The sequence below is a fragment of the Pagrus pagrus genome (assembly GCF_965226575.1).
Source record: "Pagrus pagrus genome assembly, chromosome: 12".
NCBI lineage: Eukaryota > Metazoa > Chordata > Actinopteri > Spariformes > Sparidae > Pagrus > Pagrus pagrus.
Genome location: NC_140196.1, coordinates 16,898,552 through 16,917,581, shown reverse-complemented (window position 1 = coordinate 16,917,581; position 19,030 = coordinate 16,898,552). Strand labels below are relative to the sequence as shown.

The 19,030-nt window shown below is 43.5% G+C and overlaps 1 protein-coding gene across 1 annotated transcript in view; it reads left to right on the top strand.

The window, feature by feature from the left end:
• The window catches only part of mtcl1 (microtubule crosslinking factor 1), a 73,876-nt gene that overhangs the window by 46,155 nt on the left and 8,691 nt on the right, over positions 1-19,030 (top strand). The window contains 8 exon segments of the mRNA XM_084368620.1: positions 2,214-2,315; positions 2,783-3,007; positions 4,904-5,074; positions 9,257-9,424; positions 13,497-13,763; positions 14,657-14,998; positions 15,110-15,183; positions 15,686-17,219. Coding sequence (XP_084224746.1) covers positions 2,214-2,315; positions 2,783-3,007; positions 4,904-5,074; positions 9,257-9,424; positions 13,497-13,763; positions 14,657-14,998; positions 15,110-15,183; positions 15,686-17,219 — 2,883 coding nt within the window.

The window sequence follows — 19,030 nt, the reverse complement described above, 5'->3', positions numbered from 1 at the left end:
AGCCGTGCCCAGCTGAAGCATATCGATCTGTTAGGAGTATGTATGCACTCAGTGTATCACGGCTGAGTCTGCACACAGCGATGCCCTCTGGCACCGGTTCATCACTACCGTCTGCACTGTCATGACTCGACTCAGCAAATTAAACACACGTGAAAGTGCAGCTTACACAGAAGTGCCACAGTACACTTTTAAACACACACTGATGAAATTAAGAGTGCAGTCGAAGAGGCGACGTTTCTGCCGCGCACACCAGCTCAGATCTGCTAAATCCATCAGCGACTCGCCTGTTTAATAAACCGTCTGTGTAATCGCAGGACTCTGATTCATAATCGCTGCCTCATGCTTGTGTTCATAGAGAAATTTGCTCGCTGTTATGTAATGCAGAGCACTGGCAGCAGAGATGTGACACACTACTATTACAGTTACAGTTATAGCACATTCGTGTGGATTTCTTTGTGCCCCGGCGCTTTCTGCCGCAGTGTAATCTGTGAGGTGAAATGAATGAATGGGAAAGCAGCTTGGATATGGCAGGATTAGCGCAGCGCTGTCGGCCTGTGTGATTTGCATTTGACATTGGGCTGACATGGAGGTGAGCCAGGGTCAGTACACACTGAACAGCTCAACTTACTGTTGGAGGGTGCAGCGGAAAAAGCGCCCGCACGCAGGATAGGAGAAAGAAATCGCATTAACGACAACTGCAATATCCAAATTGTCGGAGTCTCTGCGCTGTGAGGTTTTTCATCTGGACAGACATTCAAAACCATGAACATAAGCATCTCATTTCCCTATGAGCATTTTTCCACCTGCAGTAAGCAAATCAAACCTCACATGCATTCAGTTCTTATTGCGATTGCTGTTTTTGGCACATTTATTTTTCAAAGCACATTTTTCGGGAATAATGCCTCATTATCTTCTCACCCCCACGCTGATGGAAAGTCGAAGGAGGTTTTAAGGTCCATCAAAACATTTCTGGAGCTTCACAGCAAAACAGCGGTGCAGCTTTTTTCTGAACAACTGAAGTAGCTGCAGACTTAAAAAGGTGAAAAATAACATAAAATGGCTCCAAACAGCTCATCCAGCATAATCCAAGTCTTTGGAAGACCCTTTATAATCTGATCCGATTTGGGATCTCGGGGCTTCAGGAGACTTGGATCATGCAGGATGAGCTGTATGGAATTATTTTTCTTTGGCTCCCTGTATGTTTTCTTTTTTTACATTTTTAAACAAGTCCCCATCTGCTTCAGTTGTTTAGAAGAATGCTTGCATTGCTGTTTTGCTGTGCAGCTCCAGAAATGTTTTTTATTTTTTTTTTTGGAGTAGATAGTGGTAGAATTTAAACTTTTAGGTAAACTGTTCCTTTAATAGCTTTATTTTGGAAATAGGAGTCAGGATATCAATGAAGCTACTTTTTTTTTAAGCTACAGTGAACTTCACAGATGTTTTGTCAGTGTCTACAGTAAATATGAACTTAGAGCCAGCAGCCAGTTAGCTTAGCTTAGCATAAAGACTGAAAACAAATGGAAATGGCTGGCTTAGCTCTGACTAAATGCAACAAAATCCATCTACCAAACTATCATGTAATGTCTTGCTTGACATGTTTGACATGTTGTGGCCTCAAGTGGGGCCATGTGCGGGACTATTTCTTTGCAGGAAGCAATGACTTCCCAGAGGACGTTGCTGCACCTCGGTTTTTAAAGCCGTGGGACACAGCCTGGCTAGCTGTTTCCCTCTGTTTCCAGTCTTTATACAAAGCTAAGCTATCCAGCTGCTGGCTCCAGCTTCATATTTAGCAGACAAGCATGAGCGGGCTGTCAATCTCCTGATCTAACTTTCAGCAAGAAAGTTTAACACAGAAAATAGAAGATATTTCCCAAAATTTCATTTTTGTAGTCAAGCTGGAGATGTGCCGCATTAAATTATCATCATCTCCGGAGACGTTGCAGAAGAGAAGATATAAAGACTTTCGACTTGTGTGGAAGTCGGATCTCATTTGAGGTTATTCTGCTGAGTGAATTTCTGTTTTGCGGTTTAAACTGAAGAGAACAAAGATAATCAAGTGAAATCATCTCACACACAAATCCTTGTGAATTTGTTTGACGATCAAATCCAGCTTCTTGCAGAGAGACAAACAGAATGATAGCGAGATTTCAATATGTGATGTGATTTATCCAAAGTGTTGGTAAAGTAACTGTGCTGTGCTGTTGTGGGTTCAGCTCCGGGACACGTCTGCTTCTGACATCCAGTTTCGTCTGGATCATGAACGAAGGATGAGAGCGACGGCGGAGGAACGGGAGGCTGTCGGCTCTCTGCCTCAGGTACAATAACGCAGTCAGTCACGCCGTGTTTGAGTATCTTTAGATTATGAGAATTAGCATAAGAACACCGGTATCACACTTCCCTTCCTCTGCAAGCTTTGCTGAAGTGTGAACATGATTTTTAATTAAGTGTCGCTGGTGGAGACGGCGGAAAGTTTCAGATTTCAGCATTAATACCCAAACCTGTAGTTTACTCTCAATTTCTTTTTTGTACTTGCAACACACCAACTTTATTCACTTAAACGTGACATTCAAAACAAGTTTAAAAATAATTAAAATAACATATCTAATCAAAGTTTTAAAAGAAATGTAATGTATTATGTATAGGTGTCAATACGATACTCAATACTCACATGTCACCCACTTAACATTAAACTTTAACTTAACATTAAAAAGGATCTTTTGGATTGAACATTTTATTATTATTAGTCTATGTGAGTCCATCTTTTTCCTGATCCTTCCTCCAGCAGGAAGACGAGCGTTTGCGTCTGGAGGCCCAGCGTGGAGCTCTGGAGCTGCAGGGACTACAGAGTCATGAGGTGCCCTGGACTCAGGAGAGAGCCGTGCTGCAGCAGGAGGTCCGCCTCTTCAGACGCAACACCATCATCTTCTACATGAAGCTCAGGTGGATCCTCATGCACTGGAGGCTCGGCCGCAAGGACGACTCCAGAGAGGAGACGGGGCATCAGGAGGTGAGTCAGGGTTTGGACAAACTACATGGTGCATACAGTTCTTCACCCACAAACCACTGAAGCATATTAGGTTGTGGTTTGAGCAGCCAAGCCACCAGAATAGGATGTTGGTATTTTACACGGATACACTCGAATTTTGTAAGTTTCATGTGTGTCATACTGTATCAACACAACGTTCACATTACATATGAGCTGAGCTCATATGAGGAGATGGTAGGGGTGGAGGTAGCGTTACAGCTGGGTGAGACAGCTGCCAAGCCAGAGACCACTGTTCAACACTGTCTCAGTATTTGTAAGCATGAAACCACTGGATATTTTTGACATGATGTTGGGACCAGGTAAGCCAGGATATGACCTTTTCCTGAATCTGGCCATCAGTGTTTTTTGTCAGTGATGTAATCTTAGTATCACAATATTAAAGCAATGTAAGTTGATTACTTTCTGTTACTTTTGGATTATTTCACTGTCAAACATTAGAGAAAAGAGACTTTTATTTAACCTGAAGGAGTGTATGTGGCTTCACTTCAGATCAGAGTGATGTTGTGTGAGGCTCGTGAAGCGTTGTCATGTGTGCACATGTGCATGGTTACAGACTAGTACAACGCTCTTTAATTTGAAATTACTGAACGTATCTGTAATCGAATTACATATTTTTTTCTGAATCTGTCCCGGAATACAGTTGTTTTGTATCCAGATTACGTAATCCTGTCACATGTATTCCATTACTCCCCAAGAGTAACACAACTCACTGTAATAACCACATATATACCACTTAACTCTACACCTACCTGCAATGCTCAAATACATTTAGTTAAAAATGATCTTTAAATGGTCTTAAAAAATATTGAATGCAAGAGTCTGATGCCTGGAGACGTCCTGGTGAAGACATAAAACTGAAAACTGAACACAAGGACACATCATCATCAACCTTTATTCTGGTAATTGGATTGCGGGTTGATTAGAAATGAGATGGAGGTTGATGCTTCAACTTTTCTTGTCGCCTTCTCGAGCTTCTGGTCGATTAAATTCATGTTTTGCTGCTTTCGTTTTAATTTGCATTCATATCTCTGCACTGCATTTCCCCAGAGATCACTTTGGCCGGCGCTGTGAAGCCTTTTCTCCCGAATTTTCTCTCTCAGCTGCTCTGTGCACCACTGCTGTTCCTCCTGTTTACACTAAACAGGCCTGCTGTGGCTGTCAAAAACATAAATACAAATCACTTCGCTTTGTTGTATAACACTTTACTCTTATCTTGAATCGGGCACTTTTTATGCAACTCTACATTACTTAGCTTTAAATGAATTTCGTTTCTCTTGAGGCTGTCCTGACTCATCACTTTATTCCTGCAGCATCTTGTCCTGAAACCTAATTTGCTCCTGCAGATGGTTCAGCAGTGAGGAGCTTACATGTACCTCGCTGGATGTTTACCACGCGTCCTTGACTTGACATTGAATCCCAGAAAAAGAAGGTTTTCTCAAGTCGGGTTTAATTTTAAAGCCCTTAATCACGGCTACAGTTTCAAAGGGCCTCTCAGTTTTATAAATCAGGTAGAAACGAGAATATGTCCTCTGTTATGGACTGACAGACTTTGACGTTCCTGATTAGTCTGTAGCTTTCTTTACTTCATGTCTAATTTGGCTTACCAGTATCTCTTTAAAGACAAATAATGTGAATTTTTGCATCAAAACGCAACCTGCGGCTTAATTTATCCCACTAAATGGAAACTCACTACATGTGTAGCTGTAACTGTCCACAGGTATAAATGTGAATGTGACAGGTTGTTTATCTCGACCCGTTGCATGCTGGGAAAAGGCTCAGCGACTGTGAGCCTGAAACAGAATGTGTTGGAACATGAATTAAAAGGCAGGCTTTTCATGGCTCTATCATCTGTTCCAGTTCGAGAAGTTGGAGGGCATCCCAGAGCTGGGAGTGATAATGGAGCAGGCAGAGGGGGAGTCGGTTCGAGACGACAGACTGTGTTTACCGCAAACCCCGGGGGACATCCCCGAGCCCGGGCCCATCCTCCCTCTGCCGTCACCTGAACGTCACCTGCAGCATCAACGACAGGTACGCACGCATTCACAAATTAAACAAAAAAGACTGCGACACCAGTGACTCCACTGTCGAATTTTGTTTGTGAACGAGAAATATACTTTTTAAAATTTAATTCTGGTATTTTTAATTTCTTAAACTAGTCATGTTATAGTCCAGCCTGCTCCCTGTGAGAGCTCAGTTGCTTAAGAAACATCCCTCCAGAGCTGTTTACATTTGTAAGAGATTTGATGGAGCAGATGCATCATTACTTCGTCTCTGGCTGCCAGTTTTTAGATAAATTGATCTCTGAGTTTGAGATATGGCTCAGCTGCAGGGATGCCCACGGACCTGCGTCATGACTGATGGCATTCCCTCAAAACTTCATACAAATCTATCATTAAGTTTGAATAATTTTTCAAAATATCCCAGTCATATACCCCTGAGATCATCCTGGGCACGAGTCCAGGTCAGAGTATTCAGCCATCAACAGATTCCTTTTTTTGGATAGAAAAGTACAACTCCAGGGAATTTCTGCTGTTGGTTTGTTATTTTCGTGATGGGGTTGGAGTCTCAGAGGTCCCAGATTTATGATGCTTTAACACTTAAATATTCAAATGAAAATAAAAACATCAAATTTCATGTTCATTTGAATTTTAATTTCAATTTTTAAAATATTCTTCTTTAGGACTGCACAATGTGACAAAAATCTGATTGGTTATCATTTCTGATAACATTGTTCAGTATTGTGATGAAAAACAAATATTGAAGTGCCGATATTAACTCTGCCGGCTGATTATTTGATTGCGCTACTTTGGATCTGATGCAGCAAAGTAACTAGTAACTAAAATGATCAAATAAATGAAGGGAAGCGGGGGTTTGCGTGGTCCTACCCCCGAAAAATTGAAGATTGAAGGACTTTGTTACCTGCAGGTAAAATGCAGCAGAATCTTTATGTCAAATAATTTTGAATTTGAATTCTCAGAAAATTTCGCACTCTAGCGTAAACATGAATAAATCTGTGTCACAGAGTAACATTTACCACATTTCATCCATTCATTTAGTAGCAAGTACAAGTAAAAGTAAAGTAAATGTACTTAGTTACACTCCATTACTGAAAACAGGACTGCACAATTTAATGCGTCATGCTACACATGAATACCACCGGCCTTACAGAGCAAGATGTTGTACTGTTACATATAAATACATACATGAACAATTTAACTGCAACTAAATAAACTAACACGAGCTGCTGTGTGGAGGGTTTGGACATCCGTCGTAGCCTTTCATCGTTTTTCTCATTCACTTTAATTGAGTTCAGACGAATGTTTGGCAGCCGTTCTTTAGAGCTGTTTGGCACCGTATGCAGATGAGAATTTTGGCCTAGATAACTAGTTAGAGGCAGTAATTATTTTGAGTACACTCAGTTTTTGGGCTCATTGTTCAAACTAAAACATGAACTCTCTGTTACATGCAGACGAGACAAAAGGAGCTGTGTTCTTCAGGCTGCTGAGTGATTCAGAGGAGGACATTTTACTGAGACAAAGCGTGTGTTGAGATCTACTTTCTGTCGACCACTTTGCCCCTGTGTAAAAGTAAAGAAAGTACGTAAGCATTTTGGGGTCGGATGCATTATTGAGCAGCCCTGAGTGCTCTACTTTGTCTCATGTTTTGATTTTTCCACAACATCATAAAAATGGTTTGTACAGTGATCTGACGTCGCTTCACTCTGTGAGCAGTTTTACAGTTTTAACAAGCGTGCCCGGTCGACTGTATTAAGCTTTATGCACGAGAGCAGAAATGCAGACTTGCTTTAGTAAGCACTTGCACACATGGCTACTACAGCAGAGCAGAGCACAGCTGATAATTCCTGCAGCCGGAGTGAGATGATAGTACGTTAAGCCGTAAAGAGGTCATTGAAAATTTGAAAGACTTGGACGTAATTTAGGCAGTTTGGCAGCTCGAAGAGGGAAAAGTCCTGATTCATTCCCTCGGCTACTACAAGTGTCTGATACTGCTTAATAAATACTGTAGATGAGATGAGGAGATTGTTCCCACAGTGGTTATTAACTTGGATCACATTTAGTGAAGGGAACTTCTCTCAGTACATTAGAATGTATGTCAACTCCACATGGTTAAGTAAAGACGTCATATTGACATAACACTTCAAATCTGCATTTTCAATAGTAAATTTATCAGGGACTTTTTTTTTATCAGGGGGAAACGCTGGTTGGTGAACAAAACGCCTAAGTATCATAAACTTGTGCTTGTCACAGAGCTTATTCTCATCAGTAATTCAAATAGGCTTGTTGTCGAGGGAACCAGGGCGATGCTAACTTCTTGGTTAGCTTACAGAAATATGTCATCTCTGCAGCACTTTATTGGGTAGGATCAGGTGTGGTAGTCATGTGGGTTGTTGATGCTGCAAGACAAAGTTGGAATTTTTCTCAAATTCTACATGCTTTAAATTAAAGGGACCCAGTGGACCTTTTGACCACTAGTGGCGCTCATGAGCTATTTTTTGATTACTTTTTTGTGCTTTAATACCACGCTGACAGAAGGTGACTGGTTCTGTTTATGTTTTAGACGCATACCATGTCGTAAACGATTGTCTCCTCCTCCTTCAGTTCTCTTTTGTCCACTGCCAAACGAATGCTAATGGTTTGCTAGCAAGCATTCATGGAAACAATGGAGGTTACAAAATCTAAAAAAATCTGCTTTTCAAACGATTTATGAAGAGGTAAACAGGTTTGTTAGGTGCATTTTGGTGAGAAAGACTAATAATAGAGAAATCTCCTCCGAGTAGCTTAAAGGCATGCTAGTTATATGGTTTTTTTTAACCTTTGGGATTTCCTCAAATATATTTTCATCAGAGAATCGATTAAATGAAAAATGTTTTTCCGAGGCTTGTAGGATGTGTATTCGGATGCTCAACAGTAGAAGAAGAAAATAAAAGTGCTGTGGTTGTATCTTCCTTCATAAAAAATAACTCCTACAAGTCTCACTTTTCTCCTGGCTATACTTACACTGTATTGAAGCTTTTTGGCCTTTTAGCACCTGAGCACGTATCGTGTTCTCAGCCGTGGCGGGCAGAGCCGGCGGCGCTGTAGTGATACCTGGAGGTGATGTTTTACTCACAGACTCCTTTGTGCTTCACTGCCTCCTGCCAAGACCTGAAGACTCTCTGCAGCAGGACCACCAGAGGCAAACAGCTCTCCACACACCTCTCTGAGCCGACACTTCAGGAACAACATGCTGCTCTCCTGACTGTGACCCAGTTGATGTCGTTGTTCATGTAGCCTGAAGCCATAAAAACGGATCTTAAGGTCGTCCAACGGGCTTTTCTTGAAGCTTTAACCCTTAAAGTCCTAGAAAGTCGGCGAAGGCTAAAAATGTCTATTTTTCTAAACTGTTTTGTAACTGTTGAACAACTAATCTTATCCATATGCTTTGAAAGCACGTGTAAACTGGAGTTTCAGTGGTGTTGGACATTCAAGGGCTCCATAGTGAACATGCTTACGCCGTCACTGTCTGACGCATTTCTTAGTCAAGCTAATTTTGTTGTTCGTGTTCAATGGATAATATATTTCTCTGACAAAAGTCACTTTTGCTTCAATGTCATCTGTTATGATTAAATAACCTTTCTATAAACTTTATTTCTATGAATTTCTTGGACACATCTACATGGTCAGTAAATGAAATGAAGGATTATGACTTTTTTTCCACTGAAAAGCACCTTAATATTATAATAAGTGGCTGTAACTTAAATGATGTACGCATGTCACTTGATGCTGACTACCAGAATAGGGAAGGAAAACAAAATAAATAAAAAAAATGTATTAATCACTGCCCTGCTCAGAGGTTCCTAAGAGATATCACTTAATTTCATTTGATCAGTAAGAGCAAGCTTATATTTACATCGTCCCTGTGTTCATACTTGACGTTCTTTAATGGCTGGAGTCATGTAAAGATGGATGGGAAAGGACAAGGGGTTTAAAAAAGAGGACAAGAAGACAGATGGGAAACAGGATGAAGGAGTTTAAGTCAAATTGATTTATAAAGCACTTACAAAGGAGGTTCGTCCTGGAGTGCTCTAAAGGGAAACAAAGGACACTGAAATAAAAACATTGAGGTAAGAAAAGGACTTGATGAACTTGTTCACGTATGTCTGAGCTCTGTGCTGTGTTAACTAAATATGTCTGCATTCCTTCTGTGCAGTTTGGGGAGAACCGACAAGTGCTGCAGGCCCTGCGGACGCTGCTGGAGGAGTTTCGGGAGGAGCTGCAGGAGGAGGAGACGCGGCGATGCCAGCTGCAGCAGTCCTACGCCAATGACAAAGCCGCCTGGGAGGTCAAGTGGGCAGAGATGAAGTGCCAGGTCGCCCAGGTACAGATGGCGTCTCAGCGCCCACCTTAAAGGGACAGGACACAATCTGGTGTAGGGAACTGGCGGTGCGAGGCAACAGTAAACATGTTGCCTTCTCCACGGGTGAAATCCCACTCAGGGCAAACGGATAACGAGTCAAAAACAAACAGATCTTTTTATTTTTTCACTCATCGTTTCAGCCACTTCCTGTGGGTCAACCAGTGTCGTTTTGAAAGAGAAGCAATGAAATGAATAACAGGCCAGAGGTGTGTCTTAATCCAGAACACAAGTGACAAACAAATAGACAGAATCCAATTTATAAACACCCCTCAACAATTAAATTAAATTAAAAGAGGAGGGACAGCTTCCAGTAAGACAAAAAAAAATGATGAATCACTCGTTGGCACTCTGTAATTTTGTCTTTGTGCAAACTAATTAATTCAGCTCTGTGCCTAATTGTTTGATGTGCCTTGAAGCATTTCTTATTGAACTCATAACAGCTGTTAAAGTGCTCTCTTATATTCCTAATGGGAGTGTAAATACTTTGTAGATTAGGAACATCTTCATCTCAGCTGATAGGAGTAGAATGTAGCTGATACCAGTCATTGTGCACTGTCATTGTACACTGCTGCTGAGTTCTGTGTCAATATCAAAAATATTTAAATTTGGAATTACAGCAGAGGCCTCTAAACTCTTCACTGACACCCGGGAAGAAACATTTTGTTCAGACCAAAGGAGCGAAAACAGCAACCATTAAAAAAAACAGCTCGGAAAGGCGAGTTTGAGTAACTGATCCACAAATAGAGCATCAATTGATAAAAACAAATAAAAGTGTGATTATATTGTATATAGAATATACACTTCATAATAACTTTTGCCGAATTTACAACAAGGCCCAAATGATTCAAAATTTGTCGGAGACAGCTCTCCATAAAGTTTAGAAAGTTTCTCCGAACTCAACAACTTAAAAAATTGGGCACTTTTATAAGGGAGTCTGGGGAATTTCTCTCATCTCCTCGCTGTTGTTGACTGTAGTTGATGTGGCTGCTTTGACTTACAGCGTGTTGTTCATGTTTGCTCTCTGCTGTAGTGCAAAATTGTTGTTAATAACTATTAGATATAAGTTATCCTGGTCTTTCAGATTAATACAAAAAACTTTAATTTCACGCAACATTTACAATGAAGTTATCATGTAAACTGACCTGACAGCATCCCAAACTGTGACTGACTCCTGCATCCCTGAATTCCCATAAGCTGAACAAATACTGAGATCACTCGAGTACTCATTCCCCTCCCTTAGTAAGCAGTTGAACTACTGTACCCTTATTATGTTACAAAAAATCTGCCTGTTTGCAGAAAAATTAGGCAGACTAAGTGACAAATGGTGCTGTCGCATGTGTTGCTTTGTCTCAGTGCTCTTGGATCAGATTTGTTGGTGCCACAGGGTACATTAGCATCCTTTCTGGGGGCGCCCTATTGGAGTAAAATTGTGAATTCTACATATAGTGACGAGATGTAAATGCCATCACGAGTATAGAGTTATTCTTTGTAGTTGTGGTCAGGCAGTGGGCGTCATGACTAGATGATACGTGATGTTAAACGCCAAGTGTCCTGACACATCCCACCTCACACATTCTGGTTGCAATTTTATAGACGAAAACCAGCTTTCAGTGACAGGAAGTGAATTTGTAGGAGAGGAGTGTTATTGTGGCACAGAAGGATATTGAATCCATGTTGTTTGTGGTCCAGATGGGCATCGCGGTCGGAGTCTCATTGTCTGCCGCGTCTGATTTAACCTCCAGATTTCCTTCTCTTTGAGAGGCGGAGCACGACCAGGGACAGGCAGCAGACAGCAACGTGGAGAAAACAAAGCTCACAATCAATTTGAGGATATCGAACGTGTTGTTTCTTGACCACCGCGCTGCGAGATCAAATTTGAAACCAGAGATCAGTGTCCTCCCTCGCTTTGGGAACTAATTAAACAGTTTCAGTTATATGAAGATCGCCTGATGCTCTTAATCTTCACAACTTGTCCGTGGTTTGTATCCCTCCACAGAGGAGAGGTCGCTGAGGGCCATCGGTGAGAGCTAATTTGCTCAGTTTCCTCTGATAACGCCATGTTGGATCCTGTTCTTGCTCCACTGCGCTTAGTTCTGATTAAGACTTGAGAAATATGCCCCCGAACTTCTGTGTTTTTTATTCATAATTATTATTACACAGCCCAGCAGAGCAGAGCAGAACTGGAAATTACCCTCACCTGTGTATTTATAAGCGAGCATAAGAAGTGATGATTTTTTGAGCCCCTGTTACCAAATATATTAACATCACTGCTCAGGCCGGCTCATGTTTCATCCTCTGCTCTGGTCGCTGCCACAGTGTGAGGCCTCCTAAATAACTGTCTATATTTATAATGTCTTACATGTCGGCTCTTAGCATTCAGTCAGCGGATGCTACTGTCCATGTCATCTCCTCCAGTGGCTAATGAGACGATATAAAAGTCTACAAGACAAACGTTTGTGAATGGGCGTTATGCAAGCTGATGTCAGAAGGCGGCCTTGACTCGTTCTTCACACGGCTCCAGTCGTACAGAATCTGGTTTTGTACCATTATGTTGCCGGATCAAAGCCCGTCTGAAGATTACAAAGCTCTGTTCTGCCGGAGAAAGACAAGCTTCCAGAGTGGCTTCACTCTGCAGCTTTGAAGATTTCTGCAGTACATCGAATCCCCGGTTCATTTCCCTCAACCAGAGAGTGGGATGAAACATAAATTTGGGAGGGCAGCCGTCGCTCAAGTTTGAACTGAGTGTCCCTGTCGGCCACAAAACAAATACTTTGTGAAACCTTCTCGTATGCTCGTTGTCTTTCTTTTTTGTCTGTCTTCAGCCGAGTTAAAACAGCTCACTGCTCTGTGCTGGAATTAACAAAGTACATTGACTCAAAGCTGCAGAAAATGTTGTAGTTTTAGCTAACTTTCTGTTCCTCATCCCTTTTTTTTTTCGAGGCAGCTCTCTTCGCCTCTTTCTTTTCCTCAAGCGTCTTTTCATCACTCGGCCTGTTATGCAGTATAAGCCGTCACAGGAAGCGCTGGAATTAGGTCGCTTTCCATGCTCTGCTGTTGCCGGTGTCGGTACCAGAACAGGAGGATCGTGATCTCGGTGTCTTCACAGGCAGACAGGACCGCCTCTTTATGGAGTTCTCTGTCCTGATTGGATAAAGGGGGCAGGGATACCAGAAAAAAGGCTTGAGTGGCTTGCATGAGTGGGGGGAGGGGAGACATGGGCTACTGACCAAACACTCAATAACAGTGATTACTTTTGGAATACAGAGCTATTTAAACTATTATTGAATCTCAAAATGTAATTTAAGTTTCTAAAGGATGATGGTAGCGAAAAATGCAAGAACATAAACACACATATCCAGATGTTTGTCTAAATAAGCAGCCCAGATGAGCCATTTCACCCTCATCTTTTATTTATTGATATATTGTGTAGATCTGGTGTAATGAGAAGGCTGTAGACACATTTTCAGTCATTGCTTTAATCGACACTGTTGTTATATTATTATTTCGTAGCTGTGTGAACATTTTGACTTCACTTCTATCACTGTTTTATTTTATTGAAAAAAAAATAGACAGTAAAGATCAAAAGAGTGAAAGGTTGTTTGTCCGTATGTCATGTACGATATCTCTACAAAACTTGGGGCAGACGAGAAGTGATCAAAACAAAAAACAAGTTTTCAGAGGCTCCTTTTATCAGCTGCAGAGTTTGAAAAAATCATTTTACTGCCGTCTTGTTTTCTTTCTTTTGATGAGTTTTGTGCCTTCAGATGAAAGCAGCAAAAACACATTTCCTCACCCCCCCAGTGTTATGCAGATCATTTTAAGGTTTCCATCACTGTGATTAATCAATGAACTTACTGCTAACAGTTGTCATCGCGGCTATTCCTTTGGTGGTAAAGTAGTTCCCACTAAAAAAATGTGTTTTAATTTGAGTGAATCGTCTTCATTATTTCTTTCTGTATCTACTGTACAGAATAACAACGACCTTTAATGACTAATCAACCCTCCGTCACTGTTGTCTTTGCTCTTTGACCAGTTGGAGGATGAGGTGCAAGGCAAAGTGCGAGGTGAAGCGCAGGGAGATGAGACGGCCGGAGACCCCGAGTGGGCCTTGAACCTGGAGCGCGAGGAGCACCGGCGTCTGCTGGCTGAGAGCCACAGCACCTCCCTGGACCTCCGCTGGAAGCTGCAGCACGGAGAGAAGAGGTGGGGCCGCGAGAGGGCCGAGCTGCTGGAGCGCTTCGACCGGGAGAAGCAGGAGTGGGACGGCAGCATGAGGGAGCTCCACCGCAAGATGGAGAGGGTGAGAGAAGGGAAGGGAGAAGGGAAATGTATGAACAATCTTTTGGATTCTTAGTGAAACAAAAGAAGACATCACCTTAAGTTGTAGGACTTTAAATGGACGCTTTATTTATAAGATTATAAGATTAATCAGCAGTTGCAGTAAATAAAACCACTTAAAACTGAACTGCTTCCTCACAAACTTTATAGATCTCACTAGAAAAAACACAACGCAACTTAAAGATCTGAAGCTTTCTCCTTGTTAAGCAGCCCACGTGTGTGTTTGTGCTCGAGTAGATACAAGGAACGGTGACAAAGCACCCAAGGCGATACAAAAAATACAGAGAATTACTGAATAATTGATGTCCTCTGTGAGATTTAATTAGACGAACTGCAGCGTCTCACCTCGCTCCTGTGTGATGTTCGGGGCAGGAGGTAGGAACAGGCTCTCGTTAATATCATATGAGTGTGAGAGTATTTACATATAAAGCAGCGACTGGAATAATAACAACAGGAAAAACCCTCTGAATACGGCTAAAAGAGAATAAATTCTGCCGATGCACCGCCGAACAGAGACACAGAGCAGGAAGCAGAGATGCATTATTCAGCGATGTTGCAGCAAACGATGAAGCGCAGGTCACACACTGAACCGCTCCGACTGACAGAGTGAAAGTGAATGAGTGATGTGACTGTTCTCCTTTAACCTGAGCCTGAAGCGAGCAACTTAACCCCAGTTGTTGCAGGTGGATTACTCAGAGTGGCACGCAGTGGAGGAGTACGGTGAGAGAAAGTACAGTATGGTTTTTATATTCGAGGAAAGCGAGGTGTTTATATGTGACACAAGCCTCTCCTGCATAACCGTGTTAATTTAAATCAGACTGATCAGCTCATACTTGCTTGTCATTCTTCTCGCAGTTGCAGAGAGAGCTGAGCACCCGGCGAGGCGACAGCATAGACGTCAACGATGGCAGCTCAGCCTCCAGGGGTATATTTTCTCCTCAGGACAGTCCCCGCAACGCCCCCCGGTCGCCTCGCTCGCCACGCTCCCCCTGTACGTCCACCCCTCTCCAGGCCCCTCCCACGCGCTCCCACTCTGACTCTGAGGCCATGCTGGAGGAGCAGGGGGCTGCGATGAGGCTGAAAGGCCCCACGGAGAACCTGTTCCTGGACGCGCTGTCTCTGGACCCCCTCAGCGGCCTGGAGGTCCCGCCGCCCTCCAGACTGGAGAGTGAGAAGAGGTTCCCCTGCATGAAGGAGGTAACGCACACCGCTACTGCCACTGTTGTTTGGCAGAAGCTCCTGTCTGTAAATCACCTTCGACTGGACGCTTATCCACATGATTTATTTGTTGTATCGGTTGTGTTTCAGGCTCTGAACGAGATTTCGGAGAGAGAGGGAGATCCTGAGTACGAGGAAGAGATGGGCGGAGGGAGTCTTCTCAGGTAACTTCATGACCACGCCTGGAGTCAAACTGAGTTCAAAGAGAGTTTTAACAGTCAATCTATTCTTTGAGAGCTGATGCATTTTCATAGACGTCAACAGTGAATTCATCACTGAGAGCTGGTCTGACCGGCTGCAGATTATTCAGCCTCCTTGCTGCATTTTTGTTGCTCATGCATACACATGGATCCCTCTGGAGATCGGCTGTTGATTCTATTAAATGTTACTCGAAGTGACAGTGAGTTTCTCCCCGGTGACTTTTTCTTTGAAAGTTTCTCTTATAGTGAAGAAGTGATCCAGTTCACTGCGATGTTTAATAATTCAGAGCGTTTTAAAACATTGAAAGGCATTAAATCGCTTTTCAACACATGTATTTAGGATGTTTTCCTGCTGTGGGAATATTAAGGGGATGAGACCATGAGTGGGTTGTGATGTTTGTTTTAAGTATCCCAGCTGAAGCTTATGGTCGTGAACTCTTGTGTGTGTGTTTGTGTGTGTGTCCAGAGCCAAGTCAGTGTGCTCCATGAGCGACTTCCAGCGGTTAATGGACAGCTCGCCGTTCCTCCCCGACAAGACTCCCCACGGTGACCAGGGCCAAGACGACATCACCCCGCCTCTGTCCCCGGACGACCTCAAGTACATTGAGGAGTTCAACAATAAGGGCTGGGACTTCCCATCATCCACCTCTGGCCCGGGTCCCGCCCGGGAAATGTGGACAGACAAACCCCCGGAGGCCCGGGGAGGGGAGCTTGTTCTCGAACCATTCCAGCCAGCCTCCTGGTTCCTCACCACCAGCGCCACCTTGACCACCAGCACCCTGAGCAGCCCTGAGCACTGCCACAAGTCCCCGCTGAGGGGCAATGGAGCAGGGGCGCCAGGGGCGGGAGTGGAGCACTGTGGGGTTCACCTCCTCCACAGCCCCACCAGGCCTGGGGCAGCTGAGCGCCCTACTGCCCAAGACCCGGACTTCCTGTACGCCAAAGGGACCAAAGCCAGGGGTGGAGGTGAGGCTGCGGTGGGAGGCGGCGGGTCAGATGAGGTGTTCACCAGTGGGAGGTGGGCATGTGGGCTTCTGGAGGGTGGGGGATTGAGGACTTCTCCCAGTCAGTCTCCTATCTGCCCCACAGTGGGCTTCACCTCCTCTCTGGATCTGCAGCTCTCCAGAAACTTGAGCGACGACATGAAGGAGGTCGCCATCTCTGTGAGGAACGCCATCCGCTCTCCGCCAGGGCCCGTCTTGCGGGACACCGCCTGCCAGACCAATGGATTCACCACGCGAGGCACACAGACCACCCAGACCATCAGTGTGGGTTTACAAACAGACCTGCTGAGGAACCTGACCAGCAGCCCCCACCGCTGCCTCACCCCAAAAGGTGGCGGCACGCCTATTTCCTCGCCGTCACGCAGCATGAGGAAGGTGCAGTACTCTCCCGTCATCCAGAGCAAGTTTGAGCGACCCTGCTGCTCGCCAAAGTACGGCTCACCCAAACTTCAGCGCAAACTGTCCTCTTCGAACAAGGCTGATCTACCAAACAACAGCCGTGCTCCCACCCCCACCACCCCGCAGAAGGGCAACAATGAGTCGGCGTGGGCCCGCTCCACCACCACCCGCGACAGCCCCGTCCACACCACCATCAACGACGGCCTCTCCAGCCTCTTCAACATCATCGACCACACCCCAGTGGCCTACGACTCCATTCCCAAGTTCAACAAATCCCCCAGTCGCTCTCGCCCCACCCCTCCCTCCACCGCCGAGCAGGAGTGCTTGCGGACTGCTCGCGGGCGCTCGCCCAGCCCAGTGCAGCTGATAGTGGAGACGCAGGGGGACAAAAACCCAGAGGTGGTGAGCATACGGCAGGACCTGTCGGCCCCGCCGGGCTACACGCTGGCTGAGAACGCGGCCCGCATCCTTAATAAGAAGCTGCAGGAGCAGAACTTTAGAGAGGAGAGGAGGCTGCAGGCTGGAGCACCGAGCAGCCACAGCAGAGACAGCAGCAGGCAGGCCGACTCAGACAGAGGACAGTCTGGATGTATGGAGGTAAATATACAGACGTACTGGATTCATCGCTTCATCATTAATTTGATCTGGGGGCCATGTTTTATGACACAAAGTGATTTATGACTTTGCCTTGGATGTTGCCTTGTAATGGTTGAAGACAAACTTTAAAGCAATCAGAGAAAAAGCTAATCAACTTGGTTATAATATCACTAAAATGTGAATGCTTTTTTCTCAGATCGAAAGCACTGACTGATGCAATGGTAATGACAAAATATTTGACCTTCTTCAACAATACTGAGCTTTCCTTCACTGCTGTATGTAGACACTCTTTAAGGTCTCTTCTTCTTCTGTACTTTCTTCTTCTTCACTGTAGTGACTTTTCTTGTAGTGTGGCTTTTATTTCCTTGCTTTAACTCTCACTGAGGCTCGACTGAAACCTGATTAATGTGTCAGATAACTGCAGAAGTGAAATTAATGATCTCACAGTAACCATCCAAGGGGGATTGTAGTTACTGAGTTACGTAATTCATCATTATCAGCACTCCCTAATTAAATGTTCAACCAGAATTTTAAATGGTTTCAGTTTTTTGGAGTGATTTAATTTTCCCAATGCCTAAATAAACCCAGAAAATGCTAATTTTTCTTTAAAAAAATCAGCGCTCTGACACGTCGGTCAGGCTCTTTACACCACCCATTCATCTGACCTGTGGGGGAAATAAATGACGGACACAAAACCACCTTTCTGGTGTTGATCAGACAAGAAGAAAAATGCAGTTTACTCCACAGACAGATTAACATGTCAGAAAAGTAGGTCATAAAGTCCTAAAGCTGTACATTAAAACAATGTACCAACAACATGCTATATCTCTAAAACCATAACATGAACAGTCAGCAGCATAATCCCACATATGGTGATTAATATGCCCACTCGCATTATGGATTCACCAGCTGCTGTTCACTGTGCTGCAGGACAGACAGCAAGATTAAGAGTCTGATATATGATTTTACGGATGATGGCCGAGTTTGTGTTACCCTGCAGTAATTCACTAAATGATGCCGTGACTTCTGCGGATGACGGTCGCATAATGGATTGTGACGGTACTTAAGCACGCAGCATTTCAATAGTTTAATACAGACCCGAAAATAGACCATATACTTCTGTTTTTTGTGTGGGTTCAAAAGGAAACTTGTCATTTATATTTCAATATTTTATTCAATCATCTTCAATCATCAACAAACAAATATGACAAAGTCTGCACTGCAGGGCATTATCTCCCAACAAAGAATAGCTGTATATAGTCTGTTTCCTTCGGTTCGGTCTTGTCCCGCAGTTTAAAACACAGCAGTGATCGGCCTCGTCCTGTTTGTTTACTGTTATTTTTAAGCCATCGATGAGGACAAACAGTCAAATTCGATTACGTAGATTACATCGACGCGTTGCACCAGCCGTAATCATGTAAATATTCAGGGCCTTAAAGGGACACGCACTAAAATGGAGCGTTAAGACAGCGGGTGAATAGAGGTGCTGCAGCAATGGACAGTATGAGAAAAATAATGTGTTTTTAACATTAAAGCAAACTAAGTTTTTCTAGGAGACACCCAACATATTAATACGGCTGCAACAATTGTTATGGATTATTAAAAATCTGAAAAATATTGAAAAATTGGCCATTGACATTGACCAGAAGAACAAAACTAACAAAGAAAGACAGCAAATGTTCACATTTTGATAAACTGAAATCAGCAATTTGTTGGCATATTTGCTTAATAAACGACAAGTGATAATCAAAACTGTCAAGTAATTTTCTGTCCACTGACTGGCTTATAGATTAATTAAACGTTACAACAAT